The 20,964-nt window shown below is 39.2% G+C and overlaps 1 protein-coding gene across 7 annotated transcripts; it reads left to right on the top strand.

Annotated features, from left to right (window-relative positions):
* Window positions 1-1,221: 1,221 nt before the first annotated feature.
* Window positions 1,222-19,098, top strand: marco (macrophage receptor with collagenous structure). 7 transcript variants are annotated; one of them, XM_005169122.6, is made up of 21 exons: window positions 1,222-1,389; window positions 3,905-4,006; window positions 4,291-4,394; window positions 4,902-4,989; window positions 5,194-5,229; window positions 6,368-6,421; window positions 6,957-7,055; window positions 7,138-7,182; window positions 7,480-7,560; window positions 8,209-8,271; window positions 10,372-10,467; window positions 10,549-10,593; window positions 10,670-10,723; window positions 11,196-11,258; window positions 14,076-14,171; window positions 14,253-14,297; window positions 14,374-14,427; window positions 15,073-15,090; window positions 15,199-15,255; window positions 16,622-16,783; window positions 18,653-19,098. In XM_005169122.6, the coding sequence occupies exons 1-21, from the start codon at window positions 1,272-1,274 to the stop codon at window positions 18,781-18,783; spliced, it is 1,611 nt and encodes a 536-aa protein (XP_005169179.1). In that variant the 5' UTR covers window positions 1,222-1,271; the 3' UTR covers window positions 18,784-19,098. The 7 variants fall into 7 exon arrangements, with proteins under 7 accessions (XP_005169179.1, XP_068079628.1, XP_009302679.1 ...); XM_068223527.2 differs by lacking the exon at window positions 15,073-15,090; XM_009304404.5 differs by lacking the exons at window positions 10,372-10,467; window positions 10,549-10,593; window positions 10,670-10,723; window positions 11,196-11,258.
* The last annotated feature ends 1,866 nt before the right edge of the window (window positions 19,099-20,964 follow it).

Genomic DNA, 20,964 nt, shown 5'->3' with positions numbered 1-20,964 from the left:
AATTAATCTGTCGTGGTGATTCTACAGTTGCTATGGTAACACAACAACTACAGTAATTAATCTGTTGTGGTGATTCTACAGTTGCTATGGCAACACAACAACTACAGTAATTAATCTGTTGTGGTGAATTTAAAGTTGCTATGGTAACGCAACAACTACAGTAGTTAATCTGTTGTGGTGATTCTACAGTCGCTAAGGTAACAACAACAACTACAGTAATTCTGTTATAGTGATTCTGCAGTTGCTATGGTAACACAACTATACTAATTAACCTATTGTGGTGATTCTACAGTTGCTATGGTAACACAACAACTATAGCAATTAATCTGTTGTGCTGATTCTACGGTTGCTATGGTAACACAACACTTATAGCAATTAATCTGTTGTGGTAATTCTACAGTTGCTATGGTAACACAACAACTGTACTAATTGATCTCAATACTGTAGTTTTGTGCTGCCAGGTTCCTTTACTTTAATTGGACTATAATGTCCTTAATCTGCACTCTTTTTTTAACGTATAATAAAAAATTTGTTGTATAAAATAATCTGCCAATGGGGTAAGCAAAGTAATCATATTGCTTTGCTTTGACAAGATTATTTAGCTTACCTGATTGGCAGATTATTTTGCTTGTTTTAAGGAGAAACTAATTTAATCATGTCTTATTATTACTGAAAACAACACTATATTTTTGCTTGTCTATAAATTGCTTCTTGATGGAAGATTTTGTAGATATTTGGACTAGAAACAAGACAATTATATATTGTTCTGTATTGCTGTATGGCCCAATATATGCTTATTTTATTAATAATGTTATTTTATTTATTATTATTATTATTATTGTATTTTTATTCGTGTTTTGTCCTAAATATTAGTTTTCATGCAAGAATATATGATTGTAGTGTCTAATTCCGAGAGGAAGAAAGCATGAGCTCATGTAGTTTTCTTCTGGTAGATTGGAAGAGTCTTGTGATTCTTTATTTGTGACACTGTAACTCTCCGACTGCTGTGCATCAATAAAACTGAGTATTTTGTTAACAGCAAAATGTAAATAAGAAAGGCTTTATTTCTGCACTCTGAGAAATGAAACTGACTGTCAAAAGCGTTTGATTCCTCCACCTGCAGATTTGTTCCTTATTCTTGGGAAGGCCTTCCTCTTGTCAGATGACCGATGTTTTGATGAGCCAGCGTATACTTTTCCCGTTTTCTGCGGTTGTGTTTTTAAGAGCCGCTCCTGGTTGTGTACTGGTCAGTGTGCATGCTGGACTGACCGATGGAGACAGAAGTGGACGATTTCCCAGGGAAGGCTTCGATATTCAGCCAGGTCAACCCTCTGTATAGCAACAACATGAAGCTCTGTGAGGCCGAGCGATACGACTTCCAGCACAGCGGTGAGTGCAGGAAACACACACACGTCATATATCATTTACCAGTGTTACATCTTCAGATGAAGTCAGAATTACTCGCCCTCCTGAGGATGTTATTCATTACATTTTTCCTAGATGATGTTGAACAGATTCAGGAATTTCTCACAGTGTTTCCTCTAATATTTGTTCTTCTGGAGAAAGTCTTATTTGTTTTATTTGGGCTAGAATAAAAGCAGTTTTGAATTGTTTTAAAGTCATGTTAAGCTCAATATTATTGGCCCCTTCAGCAATATTAGTGTTGGATTGTCTCCAGAATAAACCACTGTTATACAATGACTTGCCTAATTACCCTAACTTTACCCTAATTACCCTAGTGAAGCCTTTACATGTCACTGTAAGCTGAACACTATTGTCTTGAAGAATATCTAATATTATGTGCTGTCATCCTGACAAAGAGAAAAGAAATCAGTTATAAGAGATGAGTTATTATGTGCAGAAAAAATCTCTCCGTTAAACAGAAATTGGGGAACAAATATTCAGGAGGGCGAATAATATACAGTTCAAAACATCTGATCATAAGTCTTTTGTGTTTATTTGTGGTGGTGAACTGCATTATGGGATGTTGATCTCTCCTCTGTCCACTTCTGATGTATAATATTCAACTCTACAGTTGAACAAGGTGACTCTTATTGCCATTTCAGCCATTTGCAATAATATAATGTATAAGGAATAATATCTAGAGGAATAAGTGTGTAAAATAACAGAAACTGTGCTGCAGTTGATAACAAGATTTCTGTAGCGTAATATACAACACCAACACAGACAATACAGCACTGCACACTATTAGTAATGTCAATAAAAGTCACTTTTTAGAAATTTTTAAGGTTTAAATTTATAGGAAGAAAGATCAAGATCCCATAATGACATTCAAAAGCAAAATGAAATAGGGGTAAATAAAAACATGGAAAACTGCTAATGTACAGATATTCTTATGTATGTAAAACAAACATTGTAAAACTATTATAGAATAAAAAGTCATGACAACATGTTTTTATTTTACTTTAACTTATTTTATGAACATAACCTGGTTTCAAAGTTATTTTTTTTAGTTATAAAATGTTGTAATCTTGTAAAAATGGGTATAATAGGTTCCCTTTAATGCATAGATCTCAAACTGAATTCCTCTGCTCAGTTAAGCAGGATTTATCATATCATTAATATCATTCAATATTTTTAAACTAGTTATTTTAACAATTATAAAGATTTTATAACCATTCAAGATATTTTTTTTATCAAACTTTGATGCATCACTTGCTTTTGTACATGTCTCAGACAGTTTTACCTATTCAATTTATTTAAATATGAATGACTACAGAACATGAGTTGCTCTACAAATATATTCTTTATTATGGCAAGAATAAAAGCAAAAAAAGTGCACTTATATACTGACGTTTTTATAGATTTAGCCCACTCCACAACACAACTTCACACAGCACTGGCAGGCTAGTTTCTGTCTCTAATTATAAGCTAAAAAGGCAATGATGGTTCACACTCCTGAACATTATCACCAATAAAGCCTAGAAAAAGGCCATCAGTATATTGTAAATCAATAGGGTCAAATACCTTTCCAGTTATCAAAGAAATTATTTAGTTCCTTAATTATAGTTTTGTAACTATTAAATTGTTTACATCAGCGTTAAACCTGACTGGTGGAAAAACATATTCTGTAATGGTGTACCTGTGTCTCCACTCTTGCCATGGCCTCTTTTATCTTTAATAAACTCATCCCTCAGGTTTTTCCAGACACTTTAACAAAAACTTTCCTCCTTTCTCACAGCTGTTGCAATTTCTAGCCAGGAATTATTGATCATCTGGTTATCTCTGTGATCATGGATTATAAAGATGTGTGTACAGTCGTACCTGATTCAGACAAAATCTCTTCAAAGTGATTCACATTCAACTCAAATGGAACGCAGCGCACTGTTCGCTCGGCTCTCAAAAAAAATAATCATGTCGCACGCACCCAAAGCGAACCTCCGCAAACTCCACGATGACGTCACATTCGCCATGCGCACTCATTCTAGTGGACGTGTCGATAGACTATTAATAATACTATAATAATACTATTAAACCAGGCTTTAATAGTGGAGTTGTTCAATAGAGTCTTGAACAGCTTGATTCGTGACATCAGCTGTGTTTGATTAGAATTGGAGCAAAACTGCAGAGCTGCGGCCCTCCAGGAGTCCAGTCTGAGACAGGTGCGTAAATGACCACTGAGCCTCAGTTTCAATACTGTATCACTCAGAGGAAACAAGCCAATAGTGGACCAAATAAATGACTGCATGTCATATTGTAAATACAGTACGGTATAATATATTGTATAAACTATTGCAAAGCATCCTACAGAACATATGGATTTAAAAGAGAGATCTGTGCTGAGAACTCATTTATGTTGTGTGTGTGTGTGTGTGTGTGTGTGTGTGTGTGTGTGTGTGTGTGTGTGTGTGTGTGTGTGTGTGTGTGTGTGTGTGTTTTACAGAGCCCAAAACTATGAAATCAGCGAGCAAACGTCACTGTGTTCCTGTCCTCATTCTGCTTTTCCTGCTGCTGATTGGACTCAATTCATTTCTGGCTTATAAAGGTGAAACACAACACAAATAAACCAACATTAAGAACAAAATCAGACCAAAACTGCAAACAAAAAGCTTCATATACTAACAGTTTTCTTGTTTCTAGTCCAAAAATCTTAAATTTCCTTAACCAAAAAGCATTTTTGAGACAAGCAAAACATTTACTCTTGCTTTCAGGAAAAAATTAGTGTAATAATGTGACCACACCGGCAATCTAACAGATTTTCTGTTGTATACAATTAAACTTGTTCCCTTTCTCTGTCTGTGTGTGTGTGTGTGTGTGTTCTGTCTGTAGTCTTTACACTGGAGGCTTGGGTTCACACACACTGTACATCAGCTCAAAACCATGAACTCACGTCTGCTTCCAGCTTCCAGTTGGGCAGCTCCAAAAACGAAGTGGTACATGCGCACGCACACGCACACGCACACGCGCACACGCACACACACACACACACACACACACACACACACACACACACACACACACACACACACACACACACACAAACACACACACACACACACACACACACACACACACACACACACACACACACTAATGTTATCTGATACTCACATATAAGTATGCAACAAGGCATTTTGTACACTCAAAACATGATCCTTTACACAGAATTGTTCATGCGAACGCAATAAGCTGTTTTTCATGCTCAAAACAAGACATTTTGTGCACAGAATTGATAACACACATGCAACAAGTCATTTAGTGCACTCGAAACATAATCTTTGAATGCAGAATTGTTAACATGCATGCAACAAGCCATTTAGCATGCTCAAAACATGATCATTTGCACACAAAATAGCCACAAATTTAACCCTTTAGAAAAAGGCATGTTTTGAATGTGGTGTGTGTGCGTGCGTGTGTGTGTGTGTGTGTTTGTTTTGCAGGAATGCTTTACTGATCTATGTGGAACTGATGGAACATTAGAACACCTTAGGACTCAAATTAACCAACTCAATGCTACTGCAGAAAAAGGTTGTTATTATTCCTACATTGCTTGTCAGACGGTCATTTATTAACATCATGTTGAGAATAATTTGAAAAAGACATGCATTAACTAATGGAAGCTCATTGTAAAGTGTTACTTGCTAACTGTAAAGCAAATAACTTGATCTCTTAAAAGCATTTCATCTTCATTCACCAGTGTTGACTTTCAACAACTTTCATTTCATTTTATAGCCATCGTTTGCCCGCCTGGACCACCTGGACCACCAGGTAACTGTGCTTTCAATCTACACTATATGAAGATTTAAGCCTTGAAAATATTGTGCAAACCTTGTTTCCGATGGTCTTTCTAAAACCTCCATGAATGGGATGGATGCAAACAATTATCATCTAATCCAGTGATTCCCAAAATTGTTTGTCCAGAAGATCCCTATTTTGTAAACATTTAGTATACAAAAATAACATGGCAGATAGTAAAAATATGCAGTTTGGTTATTAATACTCACAATGTCAGACAGATTTTAAATGAGCAAAGCTGGTTGGTTGACTTTCAATCAAGTTATCTACAAAGATATACCTTTAAGATCTTCAATTAAAATTTGGACAGCTAATTAATCTGTTTGATGTAATTCTACAGTTGCTATAGTAACACAACAGCTACAGTAATTAATCTGTTGTGGTGATTTTATAGTTGCTATGGAAACAACTATTGTAATTAATGTTATGGTGTTTACAGTTGCTATGGAAACACAACAACTACAGTAAATTATGTGTTGTTGTGATTCTATAGTTGCTATGGCAACACAACAACTACAGTAATTAATCTGTTGTGGTGATTCTACAGTTGCTATGGTAACACAACAACTACAGTAATTAATCTGTTGTGGTGATTCTACAGTTGCTATGGTAACACAACAACTACAGTAATTAGTCTGTTGTTGTGATTCTACAGTTGCTATGGCAACACAACAACTACAGTAAATTATCTGTTGTTGTGATTCTACAGTTGCTATGGTAACACAACAACTACAGTAATTAGTCTGTTGTTGTGATTCTACAGTTGCTATGGTAACAACAACTATTATAACTAATCGGTTGTGGTGTTTACAGTTGCTATGGTAACAACTATTGTAATTGATCTGTTGTATGGATTCTATAGTTGCTATGGTAACACAACACCTACAGTAATATAAACAAATGACCAAATATTGTAGTTTTCTACAACTCTAGGGTAAACTACAATACTTTACTACTATACACCAGTTTACTGTAGTAAAAGTAAATTACACTACAGTGTTTATATCAGTTTATCAGTTCACTATGGTAAACCCTACAGCACGCTGGTGTGTTCATTAATGAAGTGTTGTAAATGTCAGTGTGTTTATACGCCTGTTGTGTTGTGTATCAGGTTCTAATGGAATTCCAGGGTTCCCGGGACAGAAAGGAATTCCAGGCTCACCAGGTGAGTGTGTATTTGAAGATCAAATGTTTGTAAGAGTCAGTTTTAACTAGTGAGACTAGTGAGAGTGTGTGTTCATGCTAATGTCGCCACAGAGCCTGTATTTTCAGTGTGGTTTTCTAGTACCAGTGAAACAGCAGTGAGGTTTTACTATGTTGTGTATTTTATTGGACAGCACAAAGCAGAATTACAACAGAAGCCTAAACTGTGTTCAGTCTGATGAAACAGCACTGCTTCCTCTGATCACGAGCTGAAGAACCGGAAGCGCTGGACTGTGGCATAATAAAAGCTCTGCTGCTTTATTTTAGTTTCTCTCACTTCTAAGCTTTACTTTGTTCATACTACCATGATAATAAGCGTTAAAGACTTTACTCATCATCAACATGGGTTCTGCAGGAGGACGATAAAGACCACAACTCCCATGATTCCACACTCACGGTCAACAAAATACGCCTTTGTTTGTTGTGAATGCACGCCCTCTAGTGGAGAAAACTACATACTGTGCCTTTAAATAAAATCACTTGTCTCCTGCTATCAGGTAGGGTGGGAGAACCTGGAGCTCCGGGTCAAAAAGGACAGACAGGAGATCCTGGTATAAAAGGGGAAAGAGGGATGGTTGGCTTCCCGGGTATACCTGGTAATCACATTTCCACTTTTACACAACCGTTAACCCATCTGAACATCATCTATAACTCATCCTGACTGACTTTGGTCTCCAGGTGCTCCTGGGAGGAAGGGAGATTCAGGAGAGAGAGGATTACAAGGTACTGATGTATTATTGTACAGGGTGATTCAAAAAGAATACCACAACTTTTGAAAATCTGTATTTAATCAAAGAGACATGATGGAACATGATGGGTAATCAGATAGATGATCAATATGACTCTTCCAGACACTCGAGTGACATCAACCCGAAAGTTGTGGTACTCTTATTAAATCACCGTGTTAAATGCCATCTTAATAATTTACTTCTAAATAAAATAAGCAAAAATATGTGTTGTACATTTTTCTCCATGCTGTAAGAGTTTTAAGATGTTGTGGTGTTTTCTCTGTGCACACAGGTTTACCAGGCAATGATGGTAGTCCAGGTCAAGATGGCAGGACTGGTCCTCAGGGGATGCCAGGGCCCAGTGGAAGCCAAGGTACTTTTAGTTAAAAAATCTGAACCAACTGCTTCATTTGCTTCTCAAGAGGAGATAATACTTGATACTAATAAAAATAGCAAGAAATAAGAATTGATAGCCAATTGGATGATTTCGAGGGCATTGGTAGGTTGTTGTTAGGGTATTACAAGTAAATGCATGGTAGCTATTTAACCCAAATGTTTATGACGTTATAAGATTCCTTATCAGTAAAAACGTAACTTTCAATTACCTGTAAACAACACAAATCAAAAAGGTAGTTTTAATAATTACTGCATCTTCTAGTCTACATTCCCCTAGAAGCCTTCAGTACCATTGATACCATCCCGAGAGGACCACAACCACTTTCCAGAACCTTTTCATTCACTGTTCCTTACTGGTGGACCAATCTCTCCAGTCCCACATGAACAGCAAAACCTCTCTGAGAATGCTTAGAAAAATGTTTTATTATTTGACTACAGTTTGGTCTCGTCTATTTTTGGTATTTGTTTGTAAAACAGTGCACTGTTTTTTCATTAAAACTAAATGAGCAGATCAGAGTGCACACGATTATCATTTTCAGTCATGTTGTCAGTGCAGAGGATCTGTAAAGTTTGTATATATTAATGAACGTTTTTAAAATTAAAAATGTAAATGTGTCTTTATCAGGGGTAAAAGGAGACCCGGGTCTCAAAGGTGAGCGTGGAGACCAGGGACCACCAGGTCCTACAGGTAAGAAAGCCAAAACACCGAAACAATACAACACCAGACACTTGCCAACATGAACCTGATCATATTTCATCTGCACATGTGACACAACCATCATAAGACTATGAGCATAACCAAACGTACAACCATTGACATCAAATCTAATTTGCTTTGGTCTATCTAAAGACTGATTTATGTCCAATCCCTTTATTTTGTGCATTCACGTGAAGGAGTGGGGGTGTCCCAATTCTCCTTAGTTTGAAGGCATAGGGCTAAGGGGAAGCGCTGGAAACCCCATGATTTTTTAGAACCACACTTGAAACCAAGGGGTAAGAAACTGAAGGAACTGAAGCATGGCTGCACACTAAAGTCAGGAGCTGCACAACAAAGCACGTTTTAATATATTCATAACTGCATTCATGTTTTACCGTCACGCTTTAAAAAAAAATCGCTAAGATAAAAACCGCAAAATTTCGGTATCTATATAATCCTTCATAATAACTCCTGTATAGCAGCCCCACAACATACTTTCACATCAGACACTCTCTGATACTCGAATACCCTGTCAGTAAAGTCTAGTGAGTGGGAATGAGCTTTATACAGTGTCTGCTATTTACCTTAGTCTTCATGAATGAGCGGGCGCAACCATTTGAACATTGTTGGCTCGAGACTTCCAGTTTCATTCACTTCTTTAGACATTAAAAACTGCCTGTTCTGCTGCTGGATGTTGCAAACTGATATTTGCTCATTATATTATTCTACTTGGTCTGTACAGTCATGCAAACACTTGTTTGTAGAGCGAGTAGTTTGACCGTTTTTTTGCTGTTCATTATTCCTAGTCATTTCTCCTACAACTGAATCGGAAGTTCTAAAACAATCGCAAAAACGAGCGCACTTCCGCATTGAAGAATAAGGTCAATTACGTTAATGTTGTTTTTGGGTGTTTACCACATTATATCGTTATGGTAACATGATATATCCCTTGGCTGACGTGCACCTTTCAAAAAATGCAACTACAAATGTAACGACATGTAGCGCAAGCTCTGTGATTGGTCGGCTTGGTAGCTGTGACGAGTGTGGGTGGGACCAAGAAATGCGCAAACTTGTTGGGCTCCAGATGTATACAAAGCTCCAGATGGAAGCTTTTGTTTTGTGTTTACCTCATGATTACAGTTGTTGCATGTCTGCTATTTCCCGCCTTTGAACTTGAGAGTTTGAGCTATACTTGTATATTAGTGTAGCATTCAGAAAAGACAAAATATCCGCAAAAAACTCAACACAGAGGAACATAAAGACATCACTGGCTAGCATTTTGGAAGTGATATTGCAGAGCAACACAAAATGCGAGCTGAAGAATAAATGCATGATTACATGCAAGGTATGCGCCATGGGTCACGCCAATCACTCAGCGCAGAAGTTTAAACCAGCATTAAGTCTACAGTAATCTGGATAAAATTGAAAATGGTGTTTTCGTCTAAACCAATTGATATCGCAATAAAGCTCATTCATTTACCCATGTGATAATCTGTTATCCAGAAATGTCTGCACAACAGAGTGTAGTCGAATTTTAAAAAGTTTACTGCTCTCGGTTGATTTGTCGGACACCGTCAGATTTTCCTACCTCACATTCAAACATAGGCAGCACATTATGATGACGAAATATGCCACCTATCTGATTGTGCAGACAGTATAAATTTTATTATGGATCCAATCCCAAAGTCTAACCCCAAACCAATCAAATACAGTGTTCGTAACATATTCTCATGTCTAGGATAAAATGTCAGGACATGTCGGCACCTTGTAAATATGACTTTGTTTTCAAGCAGACCCTTTCAGGATCCATGAAGTTTCACAATTCCTCAAGCTGAAAAATTCAGTCATTATTTACTCTCACTTGTTCAAACCCTATTTGAGTTTCCTTCATCTCTTCTGAACACAAACGTAGATATTTTTCATAATGGCTGAAAACCTGTAACCAGACTTCCATAATATTAGTTTATCCTGGTTACATGCTTCTAACATAAATAGCATTCAGCAGAAAAAAAAGGTAGCACTTGAGGAAGAGTAAATAGTTAGTAATTTTGAAGGAATTATCCCTTTAAATAATGGTTGTTGGTCTTTTAGGGCCTCAAGGTTCATCGGGGGCTCGCGGATTGCAAGGAATACCTGGAGAAAAAGGCTCACCTGGACCTAAGGGAGACACTGGAGTTGGCCTTCAAGGTAATGGATGAGTGTTGAAAAATACATGAGCACAAAAGTGACCTGTGCTGTTGATAACCTTGGACATATAATTGTTTTCAGGACCCACAGGACAACAGGGGCAAAAGGGAAGTCAAGGAGTGCCAGGTAAAATGAAAGCAGTAGGCAGATGGTAAACACTGGGTTTGTACACAACACAACCATAATTCAATGATGTATGCAGGTGTCCCAGGAGCTCGAGGTGCGAATGGAGAAAAGGGTGATCGAGGTCTATCAGGTGAGTTTATTCATAACGTTTATTAATGACAAGAGACTACAAATGACACTATCTTAGTTTTGATGGAAAGATAATTAATTAATACCATCACAAGAGGCTCAAAATCATTTTCCAGAACCTTTTCCTTCACTGTTCCTCGCTGGTGGAACAATCTCTCCAGTCCTACATGCACAGCGAAAGAAAACACTACTCTAGGAATGCTTAGGAAGAATGTTTAGCACTTGACTACAGATTAGTCTCATCTGTTTGTGTAACAGTGCACTGTTTATTCAGTAAATGTGCAGATGCACACGTTTATCATTTTCAGTCATGTTGCTAGTGCAGAGGACCTGTGAAGTTTGTTTTTAAGGAATATTTAAGGAATATACACGAATACTGTTGCAGATGTCATTTTAAATTTGATGTCGTGAATTGATTTTCTTTCCTGCACACATCCCTTACACACAATTTAATTTAAATGTGTCTTCATCAGGGGTAAAAGGAGACCCGGGTCTCAAAGGTGAGCGTGGAGACCAGGGACAACCAGGTCCTACAGGTAAGAAAGCCAAAACACAGAAACAATACAACACCAGACACTTGCCAACATGAACCTGATCATATTTCATCTGCACATGTGACACAACCATCATAGGACTATGAGCATAACCAAACGTATAACTATCGGAATCTGGTTTGCTTTGGTTTATCCAAGCCAACGTCTACTGTAATCCAGATAGAATTGGGTTTTCATCTAAAAACCCTTCATATCCACACTATTTTCGATTCTTTTAATCATCCACACTAAATCAATTGAAAACGGACAGCATCCAAAACATCTGCTTTACAATGTCTTCCACCATGTTAGCTGAATTGATCACGACTGCGTCAGTTAACCCTTTAGGAACAATTGGTGTTGTCCTGAAGTACGTGACATGGAGTGGCGACGAGTAATGTCATACCAGGAAGACTTATATAGCCTGGACATGCCATTCAGCTTTAACTTATTTAGTCTTTACAAACATTTGGGTGACACTCTTTTTCTCCATTTTCCAAGAAAAACCCTGCGGCTCTCATCACTCGCAGCTCAAGTCGCGCTCACTCTGAGGAGGAGCATCACCACATGTTGTGAGGATTGTGAATGGATTTAGCAGAGTGGTCAGAGCTGGGTCTGAGAGCTCTTCCTCTTCCCTTATCTGCCATATCTGCGACTACGGTCTGTGAGAGAAGGCAGAATCTTCACCAATCCTCCTCTGAAGAGAGAGAATAAAATGAGCATCTGTTTGGAGATGGGGATCTGCCACCTTAATCTCCCAGATATTGGGAGCTGATGAGGGTTTTTGCTCTAGTTGCTGCAAGTAAACACATCAAATGGGAAATTGGTAGGGCATGAATAAGCCCTATTCAGCCCAGACGTTATGTCGAATTATGCATTATCTCCAATTTGAAAAACTGTATGCAGCTAGCATGATTGTGGAAATACAGTTGTGCCAAAATCTAAGATGAGAAAACCTTTCTAGATGCTCTGATTTCGGCAGCCAGGCTTTTTTGCAACTCAGTGTTCATTTCGCTGATTTATTAAAGCAGCCACTTCTTTCTACCTCTGTCTAAGTCATCTGGGGCTGTTAGGGTGAGCAGCCCCAGCCAACAAGCAGCTCCTCACATAAGCACCAAGCGGTGCAGGAAAAGTGCATTGCCACCCGCCTTCCCCCTAAAAATATGGGTTCCAGAGAAACAGCGCTCTGAGCCGATGACCTACAGTGGTCCGATGACCATTGTGTTTATAAAGAAGGGACTAGAAGAGATCAGGAGGGCAGTCCCCTCTGGTGAAGGGCAGCGTCAATAAGTGTGTGTAGCACCTACCCCTCCCTAGTGCCCTCAGAGGGCTGTACTGCCAACCCTGTGGCACTGGAGGGCTCGCCCCTCTACAGGGGGTTCAAGAGCAGTTCATTTGGTGGTTTCCAGCCAATCATCTGCTTTAGGTACATAAATTAGCTACTCAGTAAAATCCAGAGGTCAGTTTCAAGTGACTGGGTCCCCTAAAGAAGTTTCGGCCACCTCCCTGATGAAGAGCAGCACCAACTAGCATGTGTAGCACCTGCCCCTTTCCAGTGCCCTCATACTTCCAACCCTGCCACCTCTGGTGCCTTAGCACCTTAGCGCCCCTGGCAATTCAACCCCCTCACCCCAAGGGCTGTGGCATAAGAGGGCTTACCCCCTCTATGGAGGGTCCAAGAGCAGTTAATTCGGTGGTCTCCTACTGATCACCTGTTTCAGATTCTCGAATGAGCTACAAGAAGCCAGTCTTGAGTGATTGGTTCCTTTTGAGAATTTTCTGATAGCTTGGAAGAAAACGTCCCACAATGAGATCTGCAGACCTTCCCACAATGGGATCTGCAGAACGTCCTACAATGGGATATGCAGAATGTCCTACAATGGGATATGCAGAATGTCCCACAATGGGATCTGCAGAACGTCCTACAATGGGATATGCAGAATGTCCCACAATGGGATCTGCAGAACGTCCCACAATGGGATATGCAGAACGTCCCACAATGGGATTTCAGTTCACCTTCTTCAGTTTACAGTTTTCAGAATTCAGTTTAAATTTTGACCACCTCAATTCAATTGCATGTTTTATACCATAATGAAACCCGAGCAGGCTCTGGCTTTGGAGCTGCCCTGTGGCGTAGATCAGAACAGTTGTTCAGCTCGCTTTATGCAAAAACCCTCTTTGTGCTTCCTCTGTGTTCAAGCAAGCTTTAAGCAGGTAGATAGTAGATGCTATCTCACTTGCATAAAAAGCCCAGTTTCATCCCTGCCCTTGGCTGTCTGGACCCAATCAACACGATTATGGCGGCTTGCAAAGCCTTAGTATCTGAAACATCCTTGCCGATGTATGCCACTCAGTGGGAAAATCTACCCCTCACACCTTCTGCTTATACATACTTTTCCAGGGTCTAACACTTTAGTGTCTTGAAGCACCTGGCACTTGTCAGTATTGCGTTGTTGAGATTGCGTTTCCATAATGTCGATATCTGACGCAGCGTGATCATCTCAGGTTACGACTGTAACCATGGTTCCAAAAGGGGAACAAGACGGTGCACCTTGTTGTCATACTCCCTGCATGCCTGGATACTTGTTTCGACAAAGTTGAAGTTGAAGCTGTATGACCTGCCCAGGCTATATAAATCTTCTTGGTATGACATTTTGCATTGTCACATCATGTAACGCGGTGACTTCCATGCTTCTAACATAAATAACTTTAGTGTCCAACAGAAAAATGTAACTTGGGGCCACTTGAGGGAGAATTAATGGTTAGTCATTATTAATTTTGGGTAAACTATCCCTTTAACTTTGGTTGTTGTTCTTTTAGGACCTCAAGGTTCATCGGGGGCTCGCGGATTGCAAGGAATACCTGGAGGAAAAGGCTCACCTGGACCAAAGGGAGACACTGGAGTTGGCCTTCGAGGTAAAGGATGAGTGTTGAAAAATACATGACCACAAAAGTGACCTGTGTTGTTAATAACCTTGGACATATAATTGTTTTCAGGACTCACAGGACAACAGGGGCAAAAGGGAAGTCAAGGCTTGCCAGGTAAAGAGAAAGCAGTAGGCAGATGGTAAACACTGGGTTTGTACACAACACAACCATAATTCAATGCTGTATGCAGGTGTCCCAGGAGCTCGAGGTGCGAATGGAGAAAAGGGTGATCGAGGTCTATCAGGTGAGTTTATTCATAACGTTTATTAATGACAAGAGACTACAAATGACACTATCTTGATTTTAATAAAAAAATTATTAATTTTTAAAACCGTTATTAATATGTCCTTTAAAATAGCTCTCATTTATATCATTCTACCCCATACTGGAGACGGCTATTGGATCATTGCTATTCTTCCCTCTTTCTTGTTTGGCTTATATTCCAGATATGTCGAAATCCTAGATCAAGAAGCATTTTTGATTTCAGAAAAAATAATCTGCCAATGGGCTAGTACAATAATCATATGTCAAACCTAAAACAAGGTTATTTTACTTACCGCACTACCCTTTCTTGTCTTACGGAAAAGCTCAGAACTTCAGAAAACAAGACAGCTTTTACTTGTCTAGGAAATGCTTCTCAATTTAAGAATTTTATTCTAGATATTTAGTCTATAAAGAAAAAAAAACACTCTAAGTAAAGCGATTTACAGTGTAATCACCACATTCTGCCTGAAAAACAATTGAAAAGATATACACAATACTGTTATAAACCACCTGGAAGTGACAATGCATGTATTGTGGACTGCTAGTGAAACCCTACTAAGAAAGAGTTGACCATCTCTGTCTGTTCCTTAACTTTCTTTCTTTCATTTTATTTGAAATCTCTTAGGGCAAAAGGGAGATCAAGGTATGTCTCAGCACATCTTTAGCATATCAACAATATCTATGTAGAGTATTTGTTTATTAACCCAATTTGTGAGTGAAGTGATTGTGTATAAATGTATGATTTAAACAGGTCCAAAGGGGGAGAAAGGTGATGCAGGAGCCAAGGGTGCGAGTGGGGGATCGCAAGGTAATTTGCATAAATACTAAATACCAAGTCTGAAATGTTCATATGAATCAAATTCAAATCGGAAAAAATGTTTCATGCACATAAACCTTGCACACTGAGACTGATGCGTATTAAATAATTAATTGTTAAATAGTTGTTCTGCAATCGGTCTTTGTATGCCGTGTCTTTATATTTCATATTTTGCTCATCATTACGAGACCAAGTGGATTAGTTTCTCCGACACCATTTTGCCTACCACTTGTATGGTGGTCCTGAAATGTCAAAACAGCTCTCAAAACATCTTTTCGGATGCGACAAAAAAGAAAATAAATAAATAAATCAAACCGATTTAGATTTTTTTTTTAATGAAAAATTAAAGTTTCAGAGGCAGAGAGTCAATACGATTAACACAACATCAAATTTACTATTGAATGTGCTAAAATTACTGATGAAAATTTTGGATTGAGCGTCTATTCGGTCAACAGACAAGGTCAACTTTTTATTAAATAAGAAAAAATGTGCATAAACTAAGATGTAAAGACATTTAGTGAATAAACTCTGCACATGTGCATCAATATGATTGAGTTTTAGACAGATGCTTTCACAGATGTAAATGTGTGTGTGAGGCTGTTTGCGTCATTAATGTTGCTCTGCAGCTCTCCATGTTTCCAGCTTTCCATTGTTGTAGATCTGAAATGTTGTGCTGATTGTAAAGGCCTCAGTCCTCCGTCAGCCCGCCATCACAGTGCTTCAGTAGTATTTTTCTTCTATTAGTATTCTCTCCAGAACTGTCTTGAGCATCTGTCTGTGTTCCTGTCTCTTGCCTCCAAAAGCCACCACATTCACTGCATATCATCTTCGTCTTCTGACACACATTTATTAGAGGATAACAAACAGCACAGACACTAATCCCAACCAATTCTCTCAGCAATATTTGTGCAGGAATTTGTTTAGCAGGAAGCGATGATTCTGTTCTCTTATTTTTCTCATTAGACAGAAACGCTGCTTTTTTCAAGTGTTTTATGCCATATTCCAACACAATCTCACGGCAATTGGAAACTTTTTGATTTAGTGGCTAATTTGTATGAATTCGTACAATCTAATTCGTACAATTTAGTACGATTTGCTTATTCCCCAATGACGGTTGGGGTTAGGGGTGGGGTTGGGTGCCACGCCTCCTTTTTTAAAATCGTACATTTTCATACAACTGAACTTGTACGAATTAGCCACAAAACTGACAAAACGTAAAATACGTTTCCTCGTGAGATCAGGCTGCATGTTCCAGTTTTGCACATCAGTCTAATTCGCACCTTTGTACTGAAACACAGCTGCTGACCTGCACTTTAGCATCAGTTTACCCTCATGTGCGTTTGTTTTTCTTCATCAGTGGTCCGTCTCGTGGGAAGCTCCACCCGTGGAAGAGTGGAGGTGTTTTATCAGAACGTCTGGGGGACGGTGTGTGACGACAGCTTCGATAATTTGGATGCGCTGGTGGTGTGTAGAATGCTGGGCTTCCAGAGATCCACACAGGTCTACACTGACGGTTCAGGTGACGTCTTTGTCTATGGATTAAGTTCATGGTATGGGGGTTAGTAAAGGCTATGGTTTTTAGCACGCTATGAAGGGACAGTTCATCCAAAAATGTTAATGTTAATTCACATCGGATGATGTGAAGAGGGAAATGTTAGTTCTGTCATCATTTCCTCATCTCCACTGTATGATTTTCTTTCTTCTGTTGAACAAAAGAATATATTTTAAAGAATTCTGGTGAAAAAAGCAGCCATTAGCCCCTTTCCGGCACTTTTCCGGAGGTCTGTATGTGTGAACAGGTCCTTATTGAAAAAAAAAAAAACGGTAAATTCGTTCTGTCTATTTTCCGGAAAGAGGGGTTGTAACATTACAGGTAATTAGTCGGAATGATGTGCTGTGACATTACCCAGCTAGCAAAATTCATGTGGCTCAAACTCGGCCCACACCAGACACTTACATCCGGCCCACATACCGCATGGAATGATGGCACTTGGGCGGTCCGTTCCTGTTTGCCAGAACTGACCCTATTCTGGGCCACAGTTTGCTTTTATTCTGGCCCAGATCTGGCCCACACCAGACACTTACATCTGGACCACATACCACATGGAATGATGGCTCTAAGGCGGTCTGCTCCTATTTGTCAAATCTGGGCCACAAATAAGCCATTGCAATACCACATATCAGCCAAATGAACCACAACTGACCCTTCTCTGGGCCACAGTTTGCTTTTATTCTGGCCCAGATCTGGCCTATTATGTCTAATAATGAATTAAACATTGGTAAACATCAGTGAACTATATTATTTAATCACAGATTGTGCCTTACTTCATTTTGTTTGCTGTATTGAATAAACTTTTCAAGCAAAATTCTTAAAAGTTACAGCGGCCCAAAAGAAAATGTATATAAAGAGGTTCAGGGCTATGAGGCCAACTAAAGCAAACACTTTTCTCCATGATGGTGACTTTAGTCTATGTTGCCCACATATGTTTTAGGATAGCTGGGCCATATTTTCCATATCTTCTCTGGGCCACTATAGGCTAACAGCTGCGTTAACCAGAGCTCACAGTGCCGAATATTCACTAAAAGTGGCCCACATATGTCTTAAGATAACTGGGCCACATTTGCACCTACATATGTGAGCCACTTTAGGTTTACATCCATATTACCCATAAATTACAATATTTTGCCATTTGTGGCCCAAATTTTTTCTCTGTCATTTGGGCCAAATTTATTATTTTCCAAATGGGCCACATTAGGCTTACTTTCAGATGACATTTTGCCATAGGTGCCAAATCTTTGCCTTAAATGTCCCATAAATGAATTTAAACCTTTGCCCCCTCTTTGCCATTGTACAGATGGGCCACTTCAGGCTCACATTCATTTTGTCTGGGCCGAAGAAAGACCACCAGTGCCGCATAACTGCCTAAAGTGGCCCACATTCGTATGCTATCCGGGTAACATCTCGCTCAAAATAAGAAGATAATGCACAGCGCTGTTAGCTATTTGGGGCGTTTTTTCAGGTGCTGCAAAGATCCTTGATTATTACTCCAGAATGAGAGTATAGTTTCTAGCCTAATCATTTTCCATCAGTCTTAGTACACGATGTAACTCCAGAAGAGTCAAGCATTAAATAGAAAAATCAAAACTCTTTGGTCATTTTTGAGCTATATGCTAATGGTCTAATCCGATTCAATGATCTATGCTAAGCTAAGCTAAAAGATCCACTGAATGGATTTAAAAACAGTATAACTCTACTGTTTAACTCTAGGAGAGCTGTAAATTGAGCCTTCTTCAAATAGAGTGTTGCTTTAAGTAGAAGTAAATGGTGAAAAATATAACATTTTGGGGTAAACTGACCATTAAGGATGATCTGCTGTGTATTCTGCAGGATCTGGACGCATCTGGCTGGATGAGTTGAGATGCACTGGAACCGAGAGCAGTATTTTTAACTGTCCACATGCAGGAATGGGAATCAACAACTGTGGCCACGGCGAGGATGTGGGAGTTAGCTGTGCATGAAAATAATGAACTATTGATGGATTTCAGTCAACCAATATTTCACTGATGTTTGTCAGTTCTCCATGCACAGATGTAGATCATGGGATGACCATATGTCTCCAGTGTTCAGATGTGTTGGAGCAAAACATCTTTTGTCAGATGCTATGCTTGTGATGTGGAAAATATGCAATTTTAAATGTATTAAAATTACATTTTTGGGCCTGTGGACATTATGAATGTATGAGCACCACAACAAATTACTCTAATATTAAACTATAACACTGTTCTGACTAATGCTTAAATGTGTACACACAGCAAAATAAACAGGCAAATATTTTTAGGTCTTTTGTTGATTTCTGTACACCCAACATTCTGTCACATTTCTCCCATTGTCCTTTTTTAAAAGGGCGACATATATGAACTTAAAGTATTAATCACTTACATTTACATTAACATGCAAAGTGACTTACAAGTGAGAACATAAGAGCCACTTCAAATCATCAGAAAGCAACAAAATATAGATGCCATGACAAGACTTAAAAGACTGGTTTAGTGTTTTTATACACACACACTGGGCTGGGCATTTGATCGTCGCCCTATATCAGCTTTATATCTTCTAAATGTGAATTGTGCCACTGTTTTGGAGCGCACTAGATTACAGACATCCTTTAAACTACTGAAGCGAACACCTTTACAACTTAATTTAATTTCACAGGAACTTTAAGCCTCTTTAGCGCAGTCTTGAATGGTGGATGTGCCAGACTCTGATCCGCCATCGTCATTCAGAGGCTGTCGCTGGTTTCGTTTCTCTTCTCCAGGGATCTGCCGTGTGTCTGTCTGGCCCTCATTAGCTGCGGGACACTGGGTTAAAGCAGGACGGGTTTGGGACTCAGGTCTTCTGAAGGGGTAAGAGGCCACACGATAAATAAATGATGCAGTTAGTGGCGCTAATAATAATGAGAGAGGAAGAGATACCACAGCATTCATAAGCAGATCCAGTCCGCTGGGAACAGGGGTCTTATTCGTTTAACTGGCCGTCTCTTGCTTTGTGCTCTTTAAAGCTGAAGACACATCTCAGGACTGATTAAAGGTCCTGTGAACATGTTAGTATCAGTAGTTTTAGGGATATCTATAATCTAGTGTGCTCCAAAATTCACATTTAGAAGATATAAACCTGATATAAGCGTTTAAAGTCACCAAAATGAATCAATGTTTTTTTATTTATTGTCGTCTCCTCATTAGTTTCTCATCAAATCTTCTGACCAATCAAATGCTCTCTAGTGTCTGACATGCCCCGCCCTCTTCTTCTCATTGGCTTTTCTTTTGATGTTTTGAGCTCAACCACTCTCTCTGGCAGAGCTGTGAGAAAAACAGCAAGCTATTGGCTGGTTTTAAAGAGGAGGAGCTAATATATGCCCCGCCTTCAAACATCAAATCATTCCTTCATTCGCTTTCCTTCGGCTTAGTCCCTTACTTATTAGGGGTTGCCACAGCGGAATGAACCGCCAACTATTTCAGCATATGTTTTACACAGTAGATGCCCTTTCAGCCACAACCTAGAACTGGGAAACACCCATACACACACTCATATTTAGCTTATCAGTTCCCCTATAGCGCATGTGTTTGGACTGTGGGGGACACCAGAGCACCCGGAGGAAACCCACGCAAACATGGGGAGAACATGCAAACTCCACACAGAAACACCATTCAACCAATACATCAAATCAAAAAAGTACAGCTCAAAGTACTTCATGGGAGCTTTAGCACTAAAGTGTGTTGTTTAATCCGCAACAAGTCACATGCTGTATGTGAGAGTGTGTGTCAGGTGTGTGTCCTCCTCAAGCGTCTCCTGTGTGTAGCACTACTGTCCTCCACATCTCCTCCTCCTCCTCCTCCTGTTGTGATTTCTGACTGTTGTAACTCTACTCACTCAGCAGAGGAATATGGATTTGTTATGCACTGAAAACCTGCCGGAACTACTTTAGCTGTGCCTTTATCTGACAATAACCAACCTTAGTGCAGGGGTTTTCAAACTGTGTGGCGCGAGACACTGAGGCGTCAGTTCTGATGAAGATTGTTAAGTGTTCACTAGAGTGAATCTGATTAACGTCAGCTCCACATCTAACTATCAGGCACCTGTAGAGTTCATGCGTTCCAGTAAAACATATACAGATAAGAAGGAGCGGGTGCTTTTCAAAATGA

This window comes from Danio rerio, chromosome 9 (assembly GCF_049306965.1).
Source record: "Danio rerio strain Tuebingen ecotype United States chromosome 9, GRCz12tu, whole genome shotgun sequence".
Classification (NCBI taxonomy): domain Eukaryota; kingdom Metazoa; phylum Chordata; class Actinopteri; order Cypriniformes; family Danionidae; genus Danio; species Danio rerio.
This window is presented reverse-complemented; position numbering and strand designations above follow the sequence as displayed.